General features: G+C 40.0%; 2 protein-coding genes across 6 annotated transcripts in view; one reads left to right on the top strand and one right to left on the bottom strand.

The window, feature by feature from the left end:
- On the top strand, positions 1-23,167 carry LOC120457245 (pleckstrin homology-like domain family B member 1). 4 transcript variants are annotated; one of them, XR_005616920.1, is made up of 12 exons: positions 1-500; positions 11,676-11,790; positions 12,838-12,922; positions 13,156-14,755; positions 14,875-15,050; positions 15,115-15,794; positions 16,102-16,237; positions 18,042-18,237; positions 21,697-22,148; positions 22,213-22,345; positions 22,413-22,870; positions 22,925-23,167. XR_005616920.1 is itself a non-coding variant. In XM_039644632.1 (11 exons), exons 2-11 carry the CDS (start codon positions 11,676-11,678, stop codon positions 22,587-22,589), a joined length of 3,750 nt encoding a protein of 1,249 aa, XP_039500566.1. In that variant the 5' UTR covers positions 1-500; the 3' UTR covers positions 22,590-23,167. The 4 variants fall into 4 exon arrangements, 3 of the variants coding, with proteins under 3 accessions (XP_039500566.1, XP_039500567.1, XP_039500568.1); XM_039644632.1 differs by having other exon boundaries at positions 22,413-23,167; XM_039644633.2 differs by lacking the exons at positions 1-500; positions 11,676-11,790 and adding an exon at positions 12,625-12,768 and having other exon boundaries at positions 22,413-23,167.
- The window catches only part of LOC120457244 (protein FAM186A), a 7,266-nt gene continuing 3,504 nt past the window's right edge, over positions 22,871-26,632 (bottom strand). For both annotated transcript variants that reach the window (XM_039644631.2, XM_039644629.2), the window contains 3 exons: positions 25,209-26,590; positions 24,922-25,154; positions 22,871-24,809 (listed from right to left, as the gene is read on the bottom strand). In XM_039644631.2, coding sequence (XP_039500565.1) covers positions 24,490-24,809; positions 24,922-25,154; positions 25,209-26,590 — 1,935 coding nt within the window. In that variant the 3' untranslated portion in view covers positions 22,871-24,489. The remainder of the gene's footprint in view (positions 24,810-24,921; positions 25,155-25,208; positions 26,591-26,632) is intronic.

Below are 26,632 nucleotides of genomic sequence, written 5' to 3' on the forward strand. Positions count from 1 at the left end.
GTTGCGTTGCTGAATTCGGTTCAAAAGTGAGGAGAGATTTTGTAAATAGTCCCTTCGTCGGCGTTTCGTGCGTTTATTTACCTTTTTCGCCGTATTTTGTTTTGTTTTTTTTCGCGTTCACTGGCTTGCCAGCTGCCTTCCATTCAGCACTGTGAGAAAATCGACCACCCGATGATGCTGACGATGCGGTGGAATTTAATTGCAAATCGCATTTTATCCTTGGCTGCTTGCGGTTTCCTTTTCGCCTTTGTTGTTGTTGTTGTTGGTGGTGGTGTTGCTGTTGTGTGCAGCAAATAAACTCGTTTCGTGCACTAGTGTGCGTGTGCCCTCGTGCGTGCGTGTGTGTCTGTGTTTGTTTGTTTGTTTGCGCGGCTTTTGATTTCTTGTGATCATTGTTTTTGTTATTATCGAATGCAAATTCGAGGAGAACCGTGACACTTCCCAGCAGCCCAGCAGCCCAACAACAACAAACAGCAACAGTTGACGCCGGAAGTTGTAAAGTAAGTAATGCTCTTCATATACGCCAATTCATAGCAAATGCAACAATATGCAATCCCAAAAGTAACTGTTTATCCCAAAGTGGAAAAGAAAACGCCCTTGACAGTCGAAGTGAAATGCAGTGCACTGCGAGAAATCACAAGCAACAGCATATCAAATCCAATAGGAAAATATATATACAGTAAAACAAATAAGAACACAAAATCACAACTCATGCTTTGGCGCCAAAATTATTTTCTGATTGGAGATATTCGGTTTATAATCAACGAGGAAAATTATTATTTTTGCCTTTGCAACACCGAACATATTAACATGGGGAAAAAAGGAGTAATCCCCACTATCATCATTTCCTTTAATTATCTATCTCCAAATTATCTCAATAGATTATATGAAGTACAAAAACAAGTTCCTTGAAGAACTTAGAACCCTAAATTATTTTACCCTTATTCAAAGATTAAGATAAACAATATTTAAGCAATATAAATAGGGAGACGAAGATAAGATAATTTCTAACTTACTCATCAGAATTGTAACCATTTTCCATATTAGGATTAAATATGGAAATTTACGAGACTTTTAATCACACCTTAAAGACAGCCGCCAGCCAAGTTAAAAGCGAGAAACCAGTTGAGCCCAGAAATGGCAATATGTTAATGGATCAGCAATGCATTTTTGGTTCGCAAACTGCTGGATATGTGGGAAAAAAATGTATTTCTTGCTGTGCAGAGAAAGAGGGAAAAGAAAAGCAAAGGCAAGTTAAGCCAAGAAATGATGACAAGAAGACGAGGCTCTTGGCTCTTGGCTCTTGGCCCGACTTCCAAATCAAATGGAATTTAGCCGGTTTCCATAAAAAGCAGCTCAGACAGGCGGAAAGAGAGGGATTCTCTATTCTCCATTCTCGATTCTCCATTCTCGAGTGAGTGGGTCACTTGTGGTGGCTGCGGCTGGTGGGGGTTAAGCGGCGGTGCCGTCGGTGGGTTAAGCGGCGGGGCGGCCAGTTGCGAAAGTTCGGTTGCGCGTTTCTTTTGCCTTTTCCTTTTTTTTTTGGGGCGTGGCTGCCACATGCGATGCAAGCACTGTGAACTCCCAGCTGGCTGGTAACCTCGCCATGGATTTGAGTGCATTTCTCTAAAGGTCGGGTACTTCTTTTTATTTGATTTTGATTTATATATAAATAAAGTAATATCCTGCCAGAAGGCCTACATCACTTTTTTGGCACTTCTTATGTAACTCATGTCTGAATGAAGCTTTTTAAGCTAAAAATCCGCTTCTCAGCGGTGGAAAGTGGGCTGTAATTGCAGTACTATAATGCCTGCGAGTTTCCGCCAGATGTTATGACGTCTGAATGTGGCTACTACTATTACTATTGGGCCACAAAACCCATTCCCAGCGACTGGAATTATGTAAATTGCTCAAATTGGCATCACTTGGGAATGGCAAGGCCAGTAAATGAATAGCCCGGCTAAATACACAAATAACCAGCGAATATAAAGAGTCAAGATACATATTTAATTATTTACCCGAGAACTTGTTCGGGTCTTATATTACCTTTTTTTTTTATTTCTTCTTTATACGGTTTTTTTAGTGGGTTTTTTTTGTGTTTTTTTGTTTTTTGGGCTGCGAAATTTCAAACGCGAGTGGAACGTGTCTGAGATCAGAAAAAAGGGCAAACAACAAAGGAAGGCGGAAAAAAAAGCAAAGCGAAGTTCAAGACGAAAAATCAACGTTTGACTTGGATTATGAATACATATTGCCATTTATACACTAACTTACGAAAGTGGGCATAATGCAATTGAGATCAAAATGCACATAATATAATGGAACTTCTTTAAAAACAATGACATTAATTCAAGTGCATTTTTCTGTGCCTCAATTTTGTTGAATTAAGCTTAAAAATGCTCCACTTTATAGTTTATTTATGTAACCATTATCTTAAAGGTTGTAAAATGCTAATTGGAATTAATAAAATCCAAACGATGTGGTTTTAATTTGTATTTAAATGAGGCAACTTTCACACGCATACTGTAATTTATTAGCTTTTTATTGCTTTTCAATAAAGGACAGAAATTTAAAAAAAATCTCCAAAAGGTATTGAACTCTAATTCGATTTTTTCAAACCCGTTTTTTAGGGCATTTTCAGTTCGATTTCGGTAATTTTTTTTTCTATGGTTTTTACACGTTTTGTTAGTTTTATGTTTGCTAAATTATTTCGCTAGGTGGGCTGGATATTACTGACTCGAATTTGTTGATTTTCCTTCGCTCGATTGTTGTCATGGCCTTTTATTAATTTGTTGCCTTAGCCGGCTCAGCTAACAATTGTTGTTATTTTCATTGCCGGTTTGGTTTTTGTCTGTTTGAGCCGTTTGCTTCAAGAAATGAGCTCAGTTGAAATAACACACGTAAAGTATCTTTTGGCGTGGGCTGACCAAAAGATACTTTACTAATTATGCCATGGAGAAAAAAAAGAGTATTAATTAATACCTTTCTTGTAGATCCTATTTCCATAATAATGCATTAAATATAACTTTTATAAATACGCCCAACTAAATATATTTCGAATGTGCCAAATCTCGAATTGATTTCATAAAAAACATAAAAACAAATGTTCCATGTGTCATTCTTACCCCGTCTGCTGGCAGCTCGTTTAAACATCAACACAACATTGGCAAAGAATAAAATGAAAGCATAAAACTCTGGTTTGGTTCGCATTGCAGTTTGGATGTCAGCAAATGGGCAAACAGATGTGGAGATACTTACACTGCCTGCCACCAGTTTGCCGACCAAGCGAATTCAGTGAGATGCCATTTGATTTTTGCCGACTCAGCTTCATTTTCCAACGGGGGTTTATTTTGTATTATTTTTTTTTTTTTTTTTTGCATCCTCGGTGGGTGGCATTTCAGTTTCATTCCGGCGAAGTTTATTTTCTCGCCGGGCATTAAATGGCCCCGCATCAAGTGCAAGATGGATGACGCCGTTCTGGGGAATCGTGTTTGGGCACCTCCTTCTCCATCCCCTCCTCCAGTGCCTCCCCAGTCCTGCTGCCTCGAATTTCACTCCTCGGCAAAACACAATAGCGCTGCTTATGCAAAAACACCCATAAGAGTTCCGTAGAATCGCCTTTGAAGATCTGGTTCCCGAAAGTCCGAAAGTCGCCGATTAAATGGGCTTTTCGAATTTCAGCAAGTACACAAGTACTGTTACTAGTAGCTTGGCTGCTGAATTATATATTTAATTATATCATAATAATTTAATTATATATATATATCATTATATATTGTATATTATGTGTATTTGTTGGCCGATTTTGGAATTTATTTAAGCCTCTTTTCTAATATATATTTTTTTCCTGTCTTGTATTAAAATATTTAAAAGAGCACATGTTACATTTTTATCGCTCTCTTCATTTTCTTAAATTTTATTTCACTTTTACGGTCTGAAAGCAGCAACCTATATTTTGGTGTTTTAATGGTTTTTCCATTTCCATTATATTTTGGAAAATTTCAAATGAGAAATTTAACGAGCTTCCGTCTCGTTTTAAAATTGTTCGTACTTAAATGATTTAACACTTTGTGACCCACTGTGCCGCATTTTCCCGACCCGCCAGTCAGCCGGCCAGCCAGCATATGTTTCGTTCTTTTTCCCCGACTTTTTCCCTGCTTTTTTAATGTGTTTTTCCATTTCACACTTTATGGTGCTGCAGCTGCTTGGAAAAGGAGTGGAAAAAGTGGAAATGGAAGCAGCAGCAGAAGCATTTTCCATCGCTGCACATGTTTCGATTTCAATTTCCCTGCCTGCGAAAAGTGCATTGCCAATATTGTTATATTTCGATGACTTTTGTTTTCTACTTCTATCGCTGGCTTCTCCTTTTCTCCTTCTATCGCTGGCTTCTCCTTCGCTTTATCCAACTGTTCTTCCTCCTCCTCCAACTCCTCTTTCTCCTCCTACTCGTTGTCTTTATCCCCCGCATTCGCTGCCTTGCACATTTGCATCCGACACTTTTGAAAACCGGACGCACTTTGTCACCGTCGCCGATCTTTAATGGTGCGTCCATATCGGTGTGTATGTGTGTGTGTGTGTGTGTGTGTGAGTGATGAGTATTCGGCGATGCACTGCGAAAGATATCTGATATGTACGTAACCCCATTTCCTTGTCTAATATTCCATAGAAGTAGCCACACACTTGGCTATCAAAAAGGTTGATAAATCATGGAAAGCTACTGAAAGTGACTTTTTGCTTATACAAAAAACTTAACCATTGATCTCATACAAAAGTATCTCGTAAACCGGAACGTATTGCTATCCGTTAGATTCCACTCGTTTTTCGCAGTGTACGTGCCTTGTGCGACATGTGGCAATAGTTGGAGGCGACACCTTTGGCAGCGACAACGGTGCTACCATTGCAATGTCACCATGTCGTTCCAATTCGCCGCTTTTAGTTGTCTAGTCACAAGTTCCATTCTCTATCACCCTATATATACATATGTATATACCCTAGATGTATGTACATATGTATATATATGGCATTCCCTACAGTCCCTAGCCCATAACCATAAACGCACATTCATAATTCTTTCAATGGGCAGCGCAGCATAAATGCAGACAATAATAAACAATACCAAAACAGGCGCTTCCGTTTTCCGGCCGTAAACAGTGCAAAAACAAAAAGACTTGGAGAGAAAAAAGTGTAGTTTTGTTGCTGTGGCTGTGAGTTCAATAAACCGCCAGCATTAACCCTTGTTCGCCCCTGGAATCCACGCACTTTGCGTGGGACAAAGATGGCCTTCATTTTCATTTCTTGGGGCTTGACTTTAATTTAACGCAATGCTCAAAGTTGAATTTAATTGAATCAATAAACTAAATAAATTACAAACACGCCCACCTCAAAAAAGGTAATTGAAGCGGTCTGCAAATAAATACAATTAATCGTATAAAGACTAGTTTTGTTTTTAAAGTTATATCCTTGTAAAGAAAAATCATTTTTAAAATTGTTTGCTAAAACAATTAAAGTTTCATATCTGTATTATTACTATGTACATATAAAGATGCCTGTAAGATAAAAGTTTGAAATGCATCGAAGTCTCACTATTAATAATAATTATAGCTTGGCGCAATAGTTGTTAATAACATTTCTTGGTTGTTTTTTTTGTTTTTTTTTTCAATGAGTTTGTGGATGTAAATTCGCTTTGTCTGCTGCGTGTTCCGTTAATGAAGTCATCCAGTCAAATCAAGTTTTGTTGTTTCACTTTGCCTCACTTTACTTTGAATTACTTTACCCCCCACACAGCCACATATTCGCAGAAAACCATAAAAAATAACCTCTACAGAGAAAAAAAATACATATATATTTTAAGGCGAACAGTAACTAAATTGATATATCAACAAGTAGTTGGGTAATACGATGTATGTATAAAAATGATTCTTTTATACTAAATTTAACCCCATTCATAATATATATATAATACAATCCGGTAAGCACAAACCTAAACATATAAATTACCTATAACAAACATAAAACAAAATTAAATTTGTAACGATACTCGTAATAAAATCATTCAATTTTATCATATTGCCTTCTACATTTTTGTAAATTCAATAAAAGACTTCATTTAATTGATATGAAAAAGGGTTAACCGTACACAAACGACCTTATTTCTCAGCTTATTGCGATTGTAGCATAATTTCTCTCAGTGCACTTGTACAACTTGGCCCGCTGATTGCGGTGGACGCTTTGTCTTCGTTGTTGTCGTGTTAAATGCAATTGCCCGATGTTGCTGCTGTTTTGCTGCTGCCTTTGTGATGACATCACGCATTTGTTTGCATTTGCATTTGCACGCTTTCTGCAATTTCCCCCTTGATTTTGTTATATTTTCCACAAATGATTCATAAATGGTGTCCCATTGTTGATGCCTACTACTTCAATTGAACTCAATTGGTTGGAGATGAGCATCGGCGAGTCGAGCGGCTGAGAATTGCTTCAAATTGTGTGTTAATTAGATTTTTTTTTTATTTATTTTCGTATTTCCCCAAAGACGCTGCAGTAGTTTCATTTTCCCCCCATTTTAGGTTAATTCTCTTGAAGTCATAAGCATAATTAACAAGCCACTTGACACACAGAAGGCCCCCACGTAACCCCATCGAAAATGGAGATTCGGAGATGGAGCATCGGCGATCTAGTGATGGCCTCACCATCAAGTCTTTTAATTCAGTTTGTTCCAGTTTAAAAAAATATAATAATTTAAAAAAATATTTTTATTCTAAGCTAAATAAAATTTATTCAAAATATATTTAAAAAAGTTCAACTATCGAAACGTGTCACTCCATCTTCGATATGCTCACTATTATTAACACATATGTATATTACAATATAATTTCTCAGTTACGCAAAGCAGCCTTAAAAATATACATTAAAAAAAAAAAAAAAAAATTTGGCTTTCTTAAATATGCATTGTTGGCATCTCAGTGAATACTCTTTTTTGTCCAAAGTTTCCAAGTGGCGCCCACAGCACACAGTTTACCCTTCTCTTTTGCGTGGTTCCACCCACAGTTTTGAACAAGTTAATAGACTGAAAAGTGTGTCACAGCAATAGAACAAAAGGGGACGAGTGTGAAAACCCTTTGACAATCATCATCATTTGCGACAGGTACAAATAAACGCCACGATAATTTTCACACATTATTTATTATTAAGAAGTGATGGTGTGTGTGTGTGTATGTGTGTGGGGGGAAACGGGGGCGTGGTGCCAAAAGTGGGTTGCATTTTGATATGCACAAGACATGGGCGTGCGACCCCCTTTTCACCACTCCCCGCTGTCTCTGCTAATTTATTTATGTTTTATTTTACGCACGTAACTGTGTCGACTGACCTTCGAAAATATGAAACAAATGTAAACTACAGGTGAATTTTGTTGTTTCAACGGCAAAAATGATTAAAAATATGTGTAGCCTGGTTAAATATTAAATAAATGTTTATTGACAAATGCCACATGGTTTCAATTCAGTTATTTAATTTATCGCAGATTCACTGTACTCATTTATAAATTGTGGCTTTTATTCAGTTCTGTTTTCGGTTTGTTTGGTTACGCTTTGCAAATCATTTTAATTCACAATTTGCCAACGAAAAAAACTGTTTTATTTCGGTTTGCATAGATAATTATGTTTGTATAACTTTATAGCCAAGAAATTTGCTCGCAATTGTGTCAGCCATATGCATATGTTTCTCATTCGCTAAAAACCGTGTTCTACATTTGGTTTTTATTATATTATATTTGATGTCCCCGAAGGTCTCGAGGTACTTAAATTGGATGAATATGAGCATCTACTTATGGTTCGTGCTCTAAATTTGCTTAACCCATGAAAAGGTGCCTCGTACCCACCAAATTTGGTCGCTTTTTTAGTGGATTACACAGGAAATCCGCACACGGTTTCTAGATTGCGATAATGTAATTATCATTAGTATATATGATTATAAACAAATTAATGGGGCAATTATTGAAATTTCTCTACTGTGAATTGGTTTCTGCATAACTTTAAAGTAGGATAGTCTGTATAATAATAATGACAACTATTTGTGACTATTTTATGACACGTTTATCGAATTTTTCCTTGAACGTGCAGCGGAACCACAAGTTGTACTATGAAGTGGAGTTCCAATTGCCGGAAGTTCTTATGTGTACATCATACATATGTCATTCCATACCGTATACCGCAGCCAAGGGTTTTAATTCCCTTGTTCAGGTCACGTCTCAAGCTGAATTCCACATTGGCTTACAATTGGCATTTGTTTGGCTTTGAAACAGCAAAATGCCATTAGCAAACGCCCTCGGACCACGCCCACACCAGCCCCAGCGAACAAAATGGAAAACTTGTCCACGGAATGTGTGGATTTTTGGCACTGAAATGGAGCCAAAACTGACAGCAGCCCCAAATAAGCAAACAAACCAACCGAGTTTTTCGTTTTTTTGCAAATTCAAAATATTGACAGTTGGCTAATGCACCTTGCATATACTTGTTACACTTGCAAAAACGAGAAATTCAAACAAATTTGATGGGAAAAAAAGAGTGATGGGTTCATTGAATATGCTTTGTATTATAAAGTCAAAAAATCTGAAAAATTAAAAAAGTTACTTTGCTTTGTGTATTTCGAAGTATAAATATTGTTTACTACAAGGCTAGCCAATATGCACTGTTTTTTCTCTGTGTAATCAACAGGGAGAAAGGGAGGCATATTTACCAGCTGTGTTTGCTCTCTATAAATAAAGTCAACTAAAAATGGCAAAAATGTATTCATCATCAGAGGGAGCTCATCAGGCTGAAGTCGAACCATTTGTGGGGTATATTTCGAGATGGGCAGGGGAGGGGGTTGATATATATATGAAATCGGGCGGGGAAAAGTGATCTGGGGGTTAATGAGGGAAGCGAGCTGGCAGAAATAAGGGAAAAAAGGAAACTGTTAATTGCGTTGACACTTTTTTGTTTGATTATTTGTCTTGTGAGCAAAGATGCCTCATCTTCAAAGGCCCCATGCCACATTATTGGGATCCCCACCCTCCACACACACACACACACACCCACACGTGTCACACAATGGTGTTGGCTTTAATGCACAGCAGGGGTGAAAATAATGGAGTTTCGAACATTATCTACTTTAAACTATATTTATGAACCGCCAAACGTGGCATAAAGTACATTAACATATTGTTATATGTGCAGCTAACTGGTAAATCATTATGTGTGCAGTTGGAACTTTAAGGTTTTATTTTCTTTTCATATTATATGTACACTTACGGCCCCATTATTAAACGGCGGTGTGTGGAAAGTATGTTTGTTATCGCTTCGCGGCTTTTACATAATGCTCGTTGCGCGGCATATCTGTGGTCTTTCGATGATTTTTCGTTTGCCCTTATCTTATCTCAATGGAATTGGAATACCTTTGTTGTTGGCGGTCATAAAAAGCCTACAAAAACACATAGAAAGCGCGGGGGGAGTGGGGAGGGGGAGGAAACGGGGGGCAATTGGGGAGCGCATCTTGGGGCAGCTCTTCTGACTCACTTTTTCTATTTGGATGGACTATTCCAGGCCATTTGATTCACTTTAAAATCGCCTTTGTTGTCTCGCCTTTCTTCGGTGTAATTTATTACACATCTTGTGGATTGTGGATTTTCCTTTAGTTTTTCCAGTCACACACAAGATGACGTGCCACAGAATTTGAGGGAAGCGAGCGGAAAAGCGAAAGAAAATCGAATAAAAGCAAAAGCTAAAATGCATTTCGTAATGTTTTGTTGTAATGATCGGCTGATGATACAGCCCCCAAAGTCGCTCATCATCGTGATTATAATGATGATGCTGCTGCTGATGCTGATGATGATAATCATGATGATGAGGAATGTGAGGTACCCAAACTACAAAAAGAAAAAACCGAAGAAGCGTCTAGACGGAAAGCGAAAGTAGCGCTCCATGGGTTAAGAAATTGAATTGGGAAGATGACATGCAACTGGAAAATGTAAACAAAATTGCACAAGTAATACCGATAATCAATAGCATATTCTGCAATATAAATATTATCTAATATAGCCAATAATAATTTAAGTAATCGAATTAAACCTATAAAAATCACATACTAAAACTATATTCCAATACATTTGATTCTGATTGCTGGTATACCGCCGCAAAGCCCTTAAGTTTTTATTGGTACAAAATTGAAATACCTTTCCTACATATTAAAACCCAGTGACATGGTATAGATTATGGAATATGTTGGCTTGAATCATTGGGTACGAATACGTTATGAGCCTAATCAATCAAACATAAACAAATAAATGAAAAATTCGGCCTTTGATAAGGCACACATACACTCGCAGAAACCAGAGATATAGCAGCTCACCATGTGTGTGAGCGGAAAAAGTGGGAGTCGTCGTAAAAGTTTTCACTTTTATTTTTGGGGCGCGGAAATGATTGCGTTTGAGGGCATGCCCGCTTCTCATTTTCCGCCTGCCGATCCACATCGAAAATGTTTTTTTTTTTCTGTTTCCAAAGGTGGCCCCCATTTGGCCCCATCTCCATATTCCCCTACCGTATCCCCCCCGTACAATGTACAGTGAAGCTGAAACAGTCCGAATTGGGTCATAAACACCAAAAGTGGTCGACGGCAAAAAGGCGACTGCGATTAAGTGGCGGCGTCATGATCATCATTATAATCCAGTGGCATACCCCTGGAGGATTATCAGGGGCTCAGACTGTGGAAACTCATCATATGATAATTGCTTATTAAATATCAAAAGCAATTTAAATGCATTTTAGGGTTAAGTATATATCCTAAGTTGCAAACCATAATAACCGCATTAAAAAATCACACTTACGCCCCTGTTGCAATAGCATTTTATGGTCATCGTGATCATGTCACTGATAATTCCATAACTTTCGTATCATTGTGGCTGTTGGACCGTCGTGTGTGGTGTGTAGTGTGTGGTGGCTTCATGGTTGACCGTTCCACATTATGTGTCCACATTGGATAACTGGAAAATGGGAGCGCACGTTGTTTGCCTGATAAAGTTTTCAATCTACTTTAAAACCAACACACATGTAACCATTCATTCATATGTATGTACATATGTAGCTGCGTAAATCATAAATCATTTTCCAACATTTCTTGTTTGATTGATGTTTTTGTTGTTGTTATTGTTGCTTCTCCATTTTTTATATATGTACATGAATGTACATATGTATATATTTACTGTTGCGAGTGCAACTTTATCAGCTGCAAGTGCGTGAGTTCGACTTGAAAGGGGGCTCACTCATCGTACAATATGACATCATTCGGAAGTTGTGTGAAAACAGTTTATGGCAACTTCGGCTGTAAAAAGTTTCGAGATAGTGAGAAAGAAACGTGGGCTTTAAACTGAAATTTTAATAGGGGATTACAAAACTCATTAAATGCCAAAAATTCAGCACAGCTGTGGAATTTCCTCCCTTTGAAGAGCACGTGCTGGCACACACACACACGCACACATGCTCAGTTATAATTATAGGGAACCCCTGAAATCCCTCAATAATAGTGTGCCAAAAATCCCAATAACAATTACTGGCCAGCTGCCCATGCAACTCCCATATGACACTGCGCATTCCTCGTATTCAATCGAGCGCCCTTTTAATTCCCGCTCTTTTCACCTTCTCGTTTTGCAGATGTCCCTGACGAAAAAGGATCCGTCGCTGAGAGTCGCCGCCTCGGATCCGCATCTCGTTTCTCTGGGCGGCGGACGACTGAGCACCGCCGTCACCATCCACTACATACACATAGGTGAGTGTGAGTGCGGCAAGCCTTGGTGATGGACGAGACACGAACGGAAACTCTAGAATATATTCAAACAAGTGCAGTAAAATACTTTTGAATTTAAGTTTCAAATATGCCAATTTTTTAATTCATTCAAGTTCAAAACAAGCAGTTTTTAAATTTGTTTAAAAAAACTTTTTTTTATTTTAAATTCGTGATTCGATATGTGCTGGCGCAGCTATCGCAACACGAGGCCATCTCTAACAGAGCCCACTGGACACGCACCGTTACTCAGATGCGTCCCTCTCCCTCGCACGCGTGTCATTTGCGTTTCGTTTGCTGCTGCGGCCACGCGTGCGCATTTTTTCCTCTCTCTTGCTCCCTCTCTTTATTATTATTTTTTTTCTGCCCCGGCAAGGTCACTTGTAAAGCGATAAGCAAAGTACCGAAAAAAAAGCAAAAACAACAAGTAGCAAAGCGCACACACACAAAAAGTCTTGCGAAAGCGACGCACAAAAGACAACAAAACTGGTGAGCAAACTGCGATAAGCTCAACGTTTTTTTTTATTTAAGTTTACAATGGGATGAAAAGTGCTGAAACGGTTTAAATAAAAGAAGTAACAGAGTTATGAATATCGAAAATAAATAAAAAAAATGTGACATGTTAAAAAAAAGATTTAATTTAAAACAAAAGAAGGAGGAAAAATATACTATTTCCGATAAAAATGTATGTTTCAAAATCTGAGAAGAAGTTATTTTTAATAAAAGTCTTGTAAAGCTGTTGAATATTTAGTTAAAAGAAAAGATTAGGTGTATCCAGAAAAGCATGCCTAGAAAAAATGAGTTACTACCACTGTACCAACACCGAGAGCAGTTAAGAATATGCTATATGTAAATACCCAAAAAATCAGAGAGTGAGAGATGTGAAGCGAGATAAGGAATACTGTTCAACCGAATCGACTGTCTAAATATTCCAACCTCACATTACCGAAAACCACTTCAAGTGTAAGGCTTTCGCTTTCTAAACAGAGTTTTGAATAAAGTTATACTGAATCTATTTGAATTTTCATTTAGGTGACACTACGATTGGATCCACAGCCAGTTGCAGCATATCGTTGAATGGAAGTGGGGTGCGTCCACTGCACTGCACCATCTACAGGTAATATTAATTATATTAATAATATATCAATGTTGAATACAAATAGTACTTGTAAAGTCCTTAGATTCTGTATCTACATCTTCAAAAGTCTTTGTATTACGTTGCATTATTTTAACCTATATATTTTAAGGGAAAGGCTAATTATCTAATCTTTTGTAATAAAAGTCTTAAGTTACAACACTTTTTTTTTAACATTCCACTTACGACTAACATTTCCACGTACAATTTTGCAGGAGCGACGCCAACGAGGTGACCCTGGTGCCCGAAAAGGATTCTCGCCTACTGATCGACGGTGCACCGATCCTGGAGGAGACGAAGCTCAGCCAGGGGGCGATGATCACCATTGGCAACTCGAATTATCTGAGGTTCAACAATCCGGACGAGGCGCAGATGATGCGATCGGCGATGGGCTCCAACGAGCGGATTTCGATGCCCCAAATCGATTTTACACAATCGGCGAGGCAGGCCCACGAGCTGAGTCAGTCCCTGGAGCTGGAATCCTTCTACGAGAGCATCATTAACCCGATTAATAACCCATCCACCTACGAACTGGAGTGCCCCAAGGTCTTCTCCTCCGATCTGGTCACTGTCAACATGCCGGCCAAGGATGTTTTGGGTCAGAAATACGCCAGTTTTGCCCGTAATCTCGCCGAGAATCATCGCAACGAAAAGCAGCTGAACAATCAGTATGCCAAGGGAGTGGGCAGCAATGGTGGTTACTGGAATGTGCCCAGCAATGCGGCAATCTACAAGGAGCAGCTTCAGCAGCAGCAGCAACAGCCTGCACCGGATCTACTAACGAAAGTCAATAACGATCGCTACGATCGTTATCCCAAAGCGGGTGGCCTGCAAATCTACTCGATGAATGGTGTGAATAGCGATATAAATAATGGTCTGGCTGCCGGGAATAATTCTGGCACTGGCGGTGGCGCCGAACTGGAGGATATGCTGAAGATCTGCACGGAGTACGCGGATCGGAACAACTCCGTGCCTCCTGCGCACAATGCTTCCAGTACCTCCAGCATCACATCCTCCCCGATTGTGCAGAACCGCATCAAAACCAATGGTTCGTTGCCACGGGACAAGAATAAGTCACCATTTCCACAGCAGGCAGGAGCAGGCAGCAGTGCCAATATATCACTTTTGAGTAGTTCCTCTGGCTATGAGAATGTACGGTTGCTGGGGCCCAATCGTGTGGAGATCAATGGCCAAATCCATGTGCCAGCTTCAGCGGGAGGAGGCGGAACGTCCAGTGGAGTATCTGCCAATGCACTTGCTCCCACGGCTGCGGTCAGGGTCAGCCATGAGAATCTTAACCAGAACCATTCGGCCACTCCAGGTGGCAAGTATGTGCCACAGAGTCCGAGGACAAAGATCCGCACCAACTGCATGTCGCCGAAAAAGGATGTGTCCTTTGGCAATGCCTTTGCTTTGGCCATCAGTCCACCACCTCAGGCATCCAGCGCTGTAGTCTCTTCATCCAAACCCATACCCATTCCCAGCATGGTGAAGCCACCGTTGGCACCTAAACCACCGGCTCCAAATCAACAACGCGACTACGAGCAGCTCTTCAAATCCTTTGAACGCAAGCAGCAGCAATTGGATCGCATGGTGCCCGCCAAGCGGAGTAACAAGAACATCAACAATCTCACCCTTAATCTGCAGTCCGTGGAGTCGCAGACGCAGTCACCCAAACCGAGCAGGAAGCCAGCACCGGCACCCAGAAGCATTCATCTAGAGCAGCGCCAGCGGCGGGAGCTCACCCAGCGGCGCAAGCAGCTGAAGCGGGAACTGGCCGAGCTGCCACCTTCAGCGGGAATCGAGGGATTGGAGGTACATTTTTACTTGCTTTCAAATTCCTTGTTACCACATAGACTGCTGTCAAAATCGATCAGTATAGCCTTATTCAAGCTATTGAGAATCAGTTTAATAAGAAATTCCTTTTCTTTCAGTTGGAATTGGGCGAGCAGCCCTTAGCCGCCAGTGCCTCGCCGCGTCTGCAATTGCAGGCCCTGCAGAACCGGGTTCGCCGCCTGGAGGCCCAAAGGAATGCCACTCGCGTCATGGAGGAGAATCAGCAGGCCAAACTTAAGCAGTCCATCGAAATTAAGCAGGATCAGCTTAAGAAGTAAGTCAATTTATAGAAAGAGCATACGAGCAACAAATTACATACTTATTTCTTTAACTTGCAGACTACGAGCCATGTTAAAGCAGAAACCAAACAATGCCTGCCTGAAGGAGGAGCTGCAGCTGGTATGCGAATCTTTGGAGAGCGATAGAAAGACTTTCGAGGACCTGGAGTTTCAGTATTTCGAGGAGGAGTCCGAGCACCATGCCAGTCATGAGGAATTCAAACGGCAGGAGCAGCGTCTTACCCTGGAGGCCGAATTGGCCGCACTGCGCATACAAATCGGACCGGATGAAGAGGAACCCGGTTCGCCCAGCTCGCCGGGATCCACAGGCAGCAATCTGGTCAATGGCGTGATGTCCCAATCTCTGTTTGGCTCTGCCGAACTGCTTTGCCCCAAGCGACGAAACCAAGAGGATTTGATGTCGAAAAGCGTTAATGAAAATATGTTCTACAATCATAAAATCGAAGCCAACACCAGTACGCCCAAGCGTCTGCCCCTTCAGCTTTTCGAGGATTTGGGCGGCGGGAGTTGTGAGCAGATAAGCTTCAATCTTTCGCTGCAAGGCGATCGCTTTGAGGTTAATCCACTGGAGAGACGTGTGCCCTCGCAGGATGACATTGATCGCAGCTGCAAGGTGGCCAATGATGCGCCCATCTCCGCCAGTCAGGGTGCCAGCACAAAGATCTTCGACAGCATCATGGAGATCGAGAGGAATCGCAAGCTTCTCTTGGCTCAACAGGGTAGGGAAAACTACTTTTAATCATAAATTTATAAAAGCAATTATATTAGCAAAATCATTTTGAACAGTACCTTTTACCAAACGTATTGCTTTTCAATAGTATACAAGAAACCCTATTAAAAACTAGTATTGCTTCGCAGCAGTGCTTTTTAAAACCGAATTGATGGCAAATCTTCGATTTGACTGCCAATCAAGTTTCAAAACAAATTGAATTCGGTTCACTGAATCCTAATACTTCTTATTAATTTTGCCAATGGAAATATATATATACTTAAATCAATACTCACACTCTCATTTACGGTTCACAGGTCACCAGGTCATTGAGCACGAGCGCCAGAAGATGTACGATCTGAAAAAGAAGAGCCACGACGAGGCCCGCACCCAGTATCTGCTCTCCACCCAGCAATCGATGGAGCAGCAACGACAGCTGGAATCGGATGCCAAGTGAGTTGACCCCCATTCGGTATCCAGTCCCCTGCTCCACCGCACCCCCAGCTAATTGAATGTGCCCCCTGTCGCGATAATTACTCGATGTGCGACAACAAAGATGCACTTCCAGTGCAACTTACACTCCGATGCAAGAAATTATATTTGCAGCTTGATATTTTGAATTCTTTAATGGTGTATTAGGTGTTAAATAGGTCGCTGCATTATTATAAAGAGCTTAAGCTACTTAATACTTGCCAATAGCAATTAGCATTCACTTGTGATTTGTTTGGTATAAATTATTTAATATCTTATCTGGCAAATTGTCCAAAGTTGAATGAAATCGATTGTTGATTAATTAATAGTCCATTTGTATCTATGGCACAAGTGTCTTTTATGAATCAGTCGTTGATTGATACTGATTTATACGAATGACTGTAGCTAGATTAAATAACCATTTCGCTGAAGAAGTTACCCAGTTTTGTGGTGCAGTGTGTTGTAAAAATGCCTATTGGCTTGCTCATTGAACTCGCGCTCCCATAATTAATCAAACTTTGTGGCTAATAGCTAAACAATGTGTGCCCAGCACTCCACCCTCTTGAAAACCGGTTGTCAAATCACTCAGAAATTTGAATTGAAAGCCCAAACAAAATACACACCAAAATCAATAAAGACGCGACGATCGAATTCGTCTGGGCAAATAAAAAACTTCCAACGACTGGAGTTTTAGTTTAGTGCTCATTTGCTGATCGAACGGCGCCCGTCATTTGAGTAGCTTTTCAAATTATTTATTTTCATGATTTTTCGCAGTCCATTTGTGCTTGCAATTTTAGCTCATACACAGAAATAGATGCAAAAAATATATACAAATGGATTTGATATATTTCAGAGTTTATGAAATAAAAAAAAATTAAAATTCAAAATAAATTGTATATCCATATTCAAGAAAATTGAGATATAAAGCACAAATGTGTTGTATGAACACAAAATTTTTTTTTAAAAACAAAACTCTTGAGAACCCATACCATTTCTTGCTGTGCACCGTGGCTGATAAGCTTATCAGCTGATTGTGTATCCGAGTGTGCGTTCGCCGGAGTATCTATGTGACTCAATCGTTGGATTGTGTGCCAACTGTTGCTTTCGGATTGTGCATTCACATTCACATCCATTCCGTCCGCCCGCTTAGTCAGTTTTTTTTTGGGCTTTCGCAGTCTTGCAGTTGGAACTCGAGCGTTAGCCATCGGAATCGAGAATCGAGTACCGAGTACCGAGAATCGGGAATTCGGAATCGAAGTTCGCACGGGAATGAGTCATTCTGAATAGATGATGTATCGAATCAACGCGATGATTCCCTGCTGGTACGATGATCGAATAAAAATAATGCCGGTGTTTTAGAAAGAAATATGTACAGTGAAATCCATTAAGCACTTGGCACTCGAGCTTTCTGTGGTGATAGTGGTTGTGTTTAAGTTGACACATTCTGAAGGAATTCAACAGATATAAAAAATGATATAAAAAGTTATAAAAATATATATCAGTGTCCGTTGCAATTTGTTGTGTGTGCGTGATAAAGCATCGAAATCAAAACAAATGCACATATTTGATTTTAAATGTTAATAATGATCAAATAGATATGGTGTCTTTTAAAAAGTTACTTCTTTTAACCAAATGAACTGCATTTTCAAAACAAATATTTGTGTTTTCTTATACAGTTTCGTGTTTAATTATTTTACAAATTTCTATAAACCAAGCTACTTTAGTTTTCAGTCCCCTTAATAGTTGTTGATTATATTTAAATTGATTTATTTATTGCCTTTTGCAGCGGCGGCAAAGACGCGAAGTTGTTCGAGAAGACGGAGCTGCAGAAGCTCAATCAGAAACCAGGTGACGCAGTGGATGACCAGGTGCACAAGATCGGCGGCGATAAGGAGAATAATGTGCAGAACCGAAAGTCAACGGGCAGTAGTCCCACAACTACAGCAACAACAGCAACAGCTGGTGGAACGACACCGCAACAGGTGAGCTGATGAAAGCGATTTAAAAATAAAACTTGACCCCTTCACAAAATTGATGACCTAGGCCAAACAAAACGAAAGCTTTTCCGTTTGTTTGTTATTGTTATTGTAGATTTTTGATTGGGCTTCCGGGAAATTTTTGGTGGTCAAAAACGCAATTGCCAGTGACCCCAACCCAACAATTTTTCCACCCACCAATTTATGTGCCATTTCCTTTCTGTCCATAAACAATTCAGCCATTGTGAGTAGCCAGATGAGTTTGTAATTCCGCTGAAACATCGATTACTACTGGCTATAATTCTCGCATGACGGTTGTTTTGCTTTCAAATGCTATTTGTGGCACTTTTGGTCACTTACGAGTTCGCAATCCAAAGAAATAGCTCACCTATTAGATTAGATTTGTAATTATGTAATAATGCAACTAGTAACTTCCTCGTAATGGCTGTTTCTATATACTTTTATCAAGATAATATTCATATATCTTGATAAAGTGCAATATACGCGCATATAAGCGGTTTAACAATATCGATAAGAGAACGTGTGCATTGTTTTGGGTTTTATTACACACCTCCGCTCAGATAAGAAAAAGGTGTAAATAAAGGGATCCGCAAATGAAACTGTTTGAAATATTTTCTTGAAGTGGTTTTGGCTTCCCTTGATCGCAATTCACAAGATTGCTAACCTAATAACTCTTGAAGGGTATAATAATAGAATAGTGTTTCTAATTGATAACAATTAAAGTGGAATGTAGGCAGCTCGCCGTAAAGTATCAGCGTACAATTAGTAATAGCTACTTGAAAAAATGATTAGGTGTAAAATATTTTAATTCAATTAGCTGTTGAAGCTGACTTTTAGATTCAATTCCCGAACTTCCTTTTACTGAATCACCCAACTTTTTTTTTAGATATATGTAAAAGTTGTTGAATCACTGCTTATATTTTGTATGAAATACTCTTTTATTTGTTATCGCTGATGAACTTTCAACGCCTTATTATTGGCCATAACATTTGTAAATTACTCTTTTGGTATTATTTATTTTGCTGTTGATTATCTGTTTTTCGGAGCTTTCGTTGTTTTGCTTTATTTTCTCAGTAAATCCCCGTTTTCATTTATCCGAAAATTCATTCATTGCAGTTTTGTTTTTGTTTGTGCTAAGTATACGATTTTACGAGTTTCAGTCGTAATTATTCCAAATTTATGATGTACGCGTACTTTTGTGATTTTTCAACAAGATTCAAGTGTGAGGCATTTTATCGTTAACTATATAATTACACATTTGATTTTCTCAAACTTTTGATACAAATCACTCCAATCAATTTGACATTGAACTACCCTATTAAATATCATTTGGTTTTCAAGATCACACGATCGTGAAGACAAGAGTCCAAAAAACTAGGTTAAGATTAAGAGAAATAGTGGGAGTAAGAGTGCGATCCTATGCGTAATTTTAGAAAGCATGTTTCTCTTCGCCATGCGCTTAAAAAAAATATCTCATTTATTTGCTATATTTTTTTAAATTTTGAAATTAAATCCATATAACGAACCATGAAAGTACCAAAGTTACGAGTCGTTTATATCACAATTTTTAAATGTCAAAACATAAACAAATATTTGAGTTTATCCTTCGATATAATTCCCAAGTTTTTTTCATTCATAAAGATCTTTAGGTTTCATAAAAAATAACTAAAATTCTTTCGTGATAATTCTCAAGTTTTTTCATTCATAAAAAAATCATTATAAACTATGTTAAATAGCCTTTGTGTTGAAACAAATTTAGCTTAAAATATCCGTAGAGTTTCTCTATTTTTTTAATGAGATTTTAATCTTTATTTGTATTGGAAAGTATATATATTTTTTTTGAGTGCACCTCTCATCCTCCTGGATGACGATGAAATCCATCTTTTTATTCATAAAGATCTTTAGGTTTCATAAAAAATAACTAAAATTCTTTCGTGATAGTTCTCAAGTTTTTTCATTCATAAAAAAATCATTATAAACTATGTTAAATAGCCTTTGTGTTGAAACAAATTTAGCTTAAAATATCCGTAGAGTTTCTCTATTTTTTTAATGAGATTTTAATCTTTATTTGTATTGGAAAGTATATATATTTTTTTTTGAGTGCACCTCTCATCCTCCTGGATGACGATGAAATCCATCGCCAGCTCGTTAGTCACGAGTTGTTGGCCGCCTCGGCATTTTGTTAGCTGTTTTATTTTAGCCGTGTTTATTTTAAAAAGAACCACACCCCCCACCACTCCGTCGTGCTCCCCATTGCGAAGTCTATATGGACTACTGCACTTATTAATAAGTTTGGATATTTGCTGTGGTCTTTGTTTTATTTTGGTTGTATCTCTCTTAGTTACGCGTTACGTGTGTGCTCCGTATTAATATTGAATTTGCATTATTTTTTTATATGCCATGTTTACGTTTCAACTCGATTCTTAGCCCGTTTGTTTACACATTTCCCGATTTCGGCAATAGACTGGCCATTGGTATCTCCACCCGTTCATTGGCCACAAAGATCCGCGTATAATTACCTCGATCTGGTTCGCGATCCTCCGGCTGCTGGACAATGTTCATGTGCGCCCCATTCGTCGAGATCCGTCGGATAGTCTGAATGTCTGAATATCTGAATATCTGAAAGTCTAAAAGTCTGTAGAGCACAAGAAGCTTTGGCGGCGTCGCCTCATCATCCTCGGTTTTCGTCGGAGAATCGCTTAGTTAGTTGCCCATTTCCACTGGAAGCACAAGTGATTTTCAACAAGTATTTCCCATCCGGTTTTCCGTCGATTTTCCCATCGATATGTCCGTGTGGATGACCTACGTACAGCATCGGCGCACGGATGCAAATGCACGCCAGCGCAATGAGTTGTATTACTTAGTGAGTGGATCGTGATTTAATTAAAAAAGAGTTGGACTTTATAACTGAATTACACAGAATTTGCAAACCAAATAATTAAAACAAATCCATCCGGGTTACAAAGCATAAAATAGATGTAAATATATAAAAAAGATGAAGCAGTTCTGTTCTGTTTTTAAACAGTGTTAAATATAGTTTACAAATCTAGCAAAACATGAAATTTCATTAAATAATATATGGCAAACTACGGCCAAACCTATAACCAAAAAATTAATATTAATATTAAAAATCCAAAACTCAATAGACCTTTTTATTATAAACATACTATATCGAACATTTAATAATATGTAAAAGTAAAAATAACGTATAAAAATGATACAAACAAGTAAGCAATTAAAAAAATAATCAAAATTACAAATTATTGAGGACATAATCGTATAATCGCCTTTGTTGAAAACATAAGTTTATGGGCCATAAAGCGAAACAAAATGTGCGAAATGCAAAAGCAATACCAGTTTAATGGTCTTAATATAATGGCGATTTTGCAAAAAAATGCAAGGCACTGAAGACGTATTTAAAACGGATTTTCATTACCATTTCAGCAACGGCACTCGCAGCCGGAATTGGAGCACCATGCCATTGCCCTGGGAATGGGAGGCGGCGGCGGCGGCGGCGGCGGAGTAGGTGGTGGCAGCCAAATGGTGGCGCGAAGTCCGCGTCCGCTTTCGGAGGCCAACAATTGCGATGCGACGATTGAGGCGCCCAAGTTTGGCAACGGAATGGACTCCTCCACGTCGCCGGCGGCGGCGGATAACAAGCGGGCCAGCAGCAATTCACAGGACACGGCGTCGGCGGGCAGCGGAAGTGGAAACAGCGGAAGCGGTGGCAGCACCGCCAGCGATCGGAAACGCATTCTGCCTAAACACCAGCGTCCGCTCACCCGCTACCTGCCCATCTTCTCGCCGGATCTGAATCTGCGCCACCACATCGAGACGGCTGGCCACCAGATCGATCTGTGCCCGCATGTCTTTGTGGACGCGCACAGTTGTCGCGGGTAAGCTCTTGTAATATGTTGCCCTTAAAAGCAAACTAAACTATAATTCGAATGATTTTTCCAGTTACCTGCACAAGCTGGGTGCCACGTTTCATGCGTGGTCGAGACGCTGGTTTGTCCTGGATCGCCAGAGGAGCGCCTTAATTTACTACTCTGATAAATCGGAGAGGAAACCACGTGGCGGCGCCTACTTTGCAGTGAGTCCATATCATTGTACACCCGCAACTCGCGTATCTTACAGACACATCTTGTTCTCATCCACAGACCATCGACGAGGTCTATCTGGATCATCTGAATGCCTCGAAGAGCGGCCGACCGCATTGCACGTTTATTGTAAAAACGAAGAAGCGAAGCTACAATTTGCAAGCCGCATCCGATTCGGCGGCGCGCATTTGGATCGATGCCATCATCACCGGGGCCCAGGGTAATCTGGACTACTAATGGATTCCGCGGAGGACCCCAAACACTTCTGCCCAGTGCACAGTCTCAAACTTAGATGGGAAACATATTTAATGTATAAGCTCAAATAACTTAACTAATAACAAAGAAAACATAAGAAAAAGAAAAACGTAGCCAAGTAAGACCAAAAAAACAGTTGCTCAAATAGGACAAGGGCAAATGGAACCTAAAACTTTCTATTTTTTTGGCGAACTAACGAAATCCGAGATTTCAGTACTGGACCAAAGTCAAGAACGTATTTTTTTAGACCTATATATTATTATGTATGTACATTTTACTTTGTCATATTGTAGTTAAGAACTATTTTTTATATCTAGTTTTAGAATGTAACGAACGAATGTAAATCAAGGACAGCCCCATGCTACTAACACCGCCATTCTACAACCCAATCATATGGATACCACTGACCAATAGTGGCAGTGCGTTCAACATACTAAAGATTTGGAAATTCTTGCTCAATTGGACGCCCTGATATCTATATGCTCGCATATATATCATAAACCCTAGAACATAACAATAAACATATACAAATTGTATAACGATTTAAATGTAACTACCAACATGACTCTTGAACACTTGAAGTTTCATCGTGAATTTACCCAAACACTTTATAATATTGTATGCCTATCTATTATATTGTATAAAAAATATACCATATATTTTGATAAATGTATAATTGGTACAATCCAATCGAGAAATAGGGAGTCAAACTATATTGGCCCATTACTACGCGTAAGACTAAAACTGAACGATTTGCTCAGGCAGTTGGAAAGGATAATCAAAAGCAAAAGAAAAACTGAGAAATACGAAACTAATAATAACAATAACTATGTATAAATATTTGTAACAATACAAGGTAGTTAATAAAAAGAATTGTTTTTTTTTAAATAAACAAATGAATTTTATTCGATTTGAAACTGAAGAGGATACTTCTGTTTACTTTACATGGTTAACGTAGTCAACAAAGTAATTGTTCGTTCTGTATTTTAAAAAAATACATTTGTTTGTCATCCTGTCGTTCTTTCTTTTTGGTGTCCATGACTTAATTATAGTTAAGTTTTATATTATTCACAGCCCATTTCAGGTTTCATTATTTTCTGTGGATATATTGTTATTTACCATAAAAAAAAAAACTATCTAAATATCTCTGGCTTTCAAATGTAACATTTGAAACACAAATTAAACAGACTGATATTTTTCTTGGACTTTAAAATGAGAAAAAATCGAAAACTCTCTAGAAAGTGGACATTTTCGACAGCTCTTTCCATATTTGTTTTTAATTTGTTTGGCATCCTTTACTTAAAGTATGTATTTTATATATTATTCACAGTTATTTTCAGGTTTGTTCATATTTCGTAGAAATATGTTGTATCAAAAAAAAATAAAGGTTATACATATTTGTGGCCACACATTTAAATTTAATACTTGTATCAAAAACAATTTTGAAAATATTTAGTTTCCCAAAAATACCAAAAAGATCGTTGTTCAACGATTACCAACGATCCGGTACAAGATTTTACAAACAATGGTTCTTGATTTTCGCGAATAGAATTTTAGGAACTATTCGCGATCATCATGCGATATACACAAAACATATACCGAATGAATCAAGTGTTGTGGTATAGGGGGAAGAGGAGAACAAATGTTTACAAATATAGACTTTGCTTTTGAACGCTTCAGGTGTTGTTTGTTATAGTGAATAGATTAGAGAGGTAGTGTTGTGTGGCTTCAGTGCCAATTTTGTTTACAAACACGACGTGTTGTAAATCCATCTGTATAAAACTACAAAAGGTATTCAAAATTGGTCCAGTGTGCGATGGTTATAAATCTACGAGTAATACTAAATCAATGGCAAGTTGGACTCGTAATCGATGCCAAATGTTTAGGGCATGCCCCAGCTATCAGTGCGTCGCCTCTTGGCCGCGTTCATTCCCAGCTCTTCGTCCTCGTAGCTATCCAGATACTGAAGCAGCCAGCGGGCAAACTCGTTCATGTACGGATCGATGCAGGAGATCACATTGAAATTGATCACCGCCGGCGGTGCCTGGTTTTCCTTGGCCCCAAATATGCTCTGCACGAAATGCTCGCAGTGGAAGATGGCCACACAAACGTCCGATTCAAGGACCTCCAGACGCAGCGCCAGTTTGGCAAAGCACTCGGCAAATTGTTTCAGCACTATATACGTCTTGCTGGAGAAGACAGCTGGAAAAGAGCGGGATGGAGAACGTAAGTTGCCATCAATTAGAAGGGCACAGAAAAGTAACATTTATGGTTGGGTTTAAATATAAAAAGTTAGGTTGTTAAATGGACTAACTCGGTCGCTCTTTCCTGGAGATCACGTAATACTTTTGCAGCATGTGCTGGGCGCCATCGGTTAGGGTGGTCTTGCGCTGGTGCAACAGATGGATAAGCATGCGCATGTCGTCCTCGGGAATGTTCAAGCCATCGTTAACCACATTTTGTCCCTCAGCGCTGTGCTGCTGGATTATAAAGTTCCAGAGACTCTTGTTGACCTGAGCACCCATATAAATGGGCAGCCCGAAGATTCTGCAAAGTAGATTAGGTTAGTATATAAGCATGCTTTAGTTTTGTCTATCTTACGGGCACAATTTGGCGAGGGCCTGTGTCTGATTGCTGGAGTTGTCAGGCTGCCAGTGGGTCCAAACGGCTGCCTCCAAGGGCTGATCGATGTGCAACTGCGGCACTGGGACCGCTCCATTTTCGATGCACTTCTCCAGTTGGCATCCCTGCTCCTTGGACAGACGAGTCCAATCGCCGGCGTGGTAAACACCCTGCTGAGCTAATAGTAAAGGACTGGCCACTATCCAGTTGAAGCGGGTGGGCAAAGCACTGAAGGTGGGTTGCAGTCCGTAGTCGTGAGGTCCCAGGTAGCGTGGAGCCAGTTGGCCAACTTTGTTCATCAGGCGATTGGCCATCAGGCTGTCGGTGGCGATGATGCATAGCGAAATTGGAGCCCGCACCTCATCGGATTCGATTGAAACGATACTGGCCAGCAGTACCATCTTCAGGTACACATAGCAATCCATGGGCACACAGTCCTGACTGAGCTGAGCACTCATGGCGTAGACGAATGAGTAGTCGGAATACTGGGACGAAATTAGACGATGTAGCTTCTTGATGCTGGACGGCACGCAGTTAAGATCCGGCTTGGGATAGTCCTGGCCGTGCTGTGATGGTGCTCGGAATATCTTGTGTCGCTCGAGCGGTGGTCCTGCGTCCTTAGCGACGTCGGCGTTTGGCACGCCGTGTACGTCGTCGACGACCTGTGGCTGCGGCAGCGGCTGCGACTGGAACCTGGAGGACTCCTGCGGCGACTCCCACTGCCATTCCTGACCCTGCTGCTCCCACTGGGTCTCCTCCCGGTCCATATCCAACAGAGACCTGCTGTACAATAGGTCCTCGTCCTGGTGGATGATTGATGGCGATAATTTTTGGTGCTGCTGGCGCTTCACCGGCGGCGAGCTGAGAGTATGCGAGAACTGGCTGGGCCCGGAAATACTGGATGGGAGGCGGCTGGGGCTGTGGTGCTGGCTGGGGGGTGGCCAGCTGGTAAAGGAATCCGTAGTTGGGGTGCCCACCCCAGTGCACGGGAGGCTGGCAAGCCGAAAAACCGACTGGCTGACCCTGTTGTTTTCGATTTCAATGGGCATATATGGTGATGGATTGCTCCACAAATTCCCCGACTGCGGATTATAGACGACCATGGGCGGCGGGTTGCTGGTGGTAAACACCTCGATCGTTGTCGGTGGCATCATGGGTTGGACCGGTACGGTGACTGGCAGTCGTTGTGGAGACGGCGGTTGAACTATCTCAGGAGTGATTACTGATGGTGGGGCTCTGTAATAGCAGCAGTCAGGCACGTGGCACACGGGTCGCAGTGGCTCGCTTGGTACTAGCTCGTATGACGGGAGCAATGGTTCCACGTGTAAAGAGCGCAAAAAACGCTGGCGGCGACGTCTTCGCTGTAGTGGCCAAATGAAGAAGGAGTTTTAAAAACAAGATTT

This window comes from Drosophila santomea, chromosome X (genome assembly GCF_016746245.2).
Source record: "Drosophila santomea strain STO CAGO 1482 chromosome X, Prin_Dsan_1.1, whole genome shotgun sequence".
NCBI lineage: Eukaryota > Metazoa > Arthropoda > Insecta > Diptera > Drosophilidae > Drosophila > Drosophila santomea.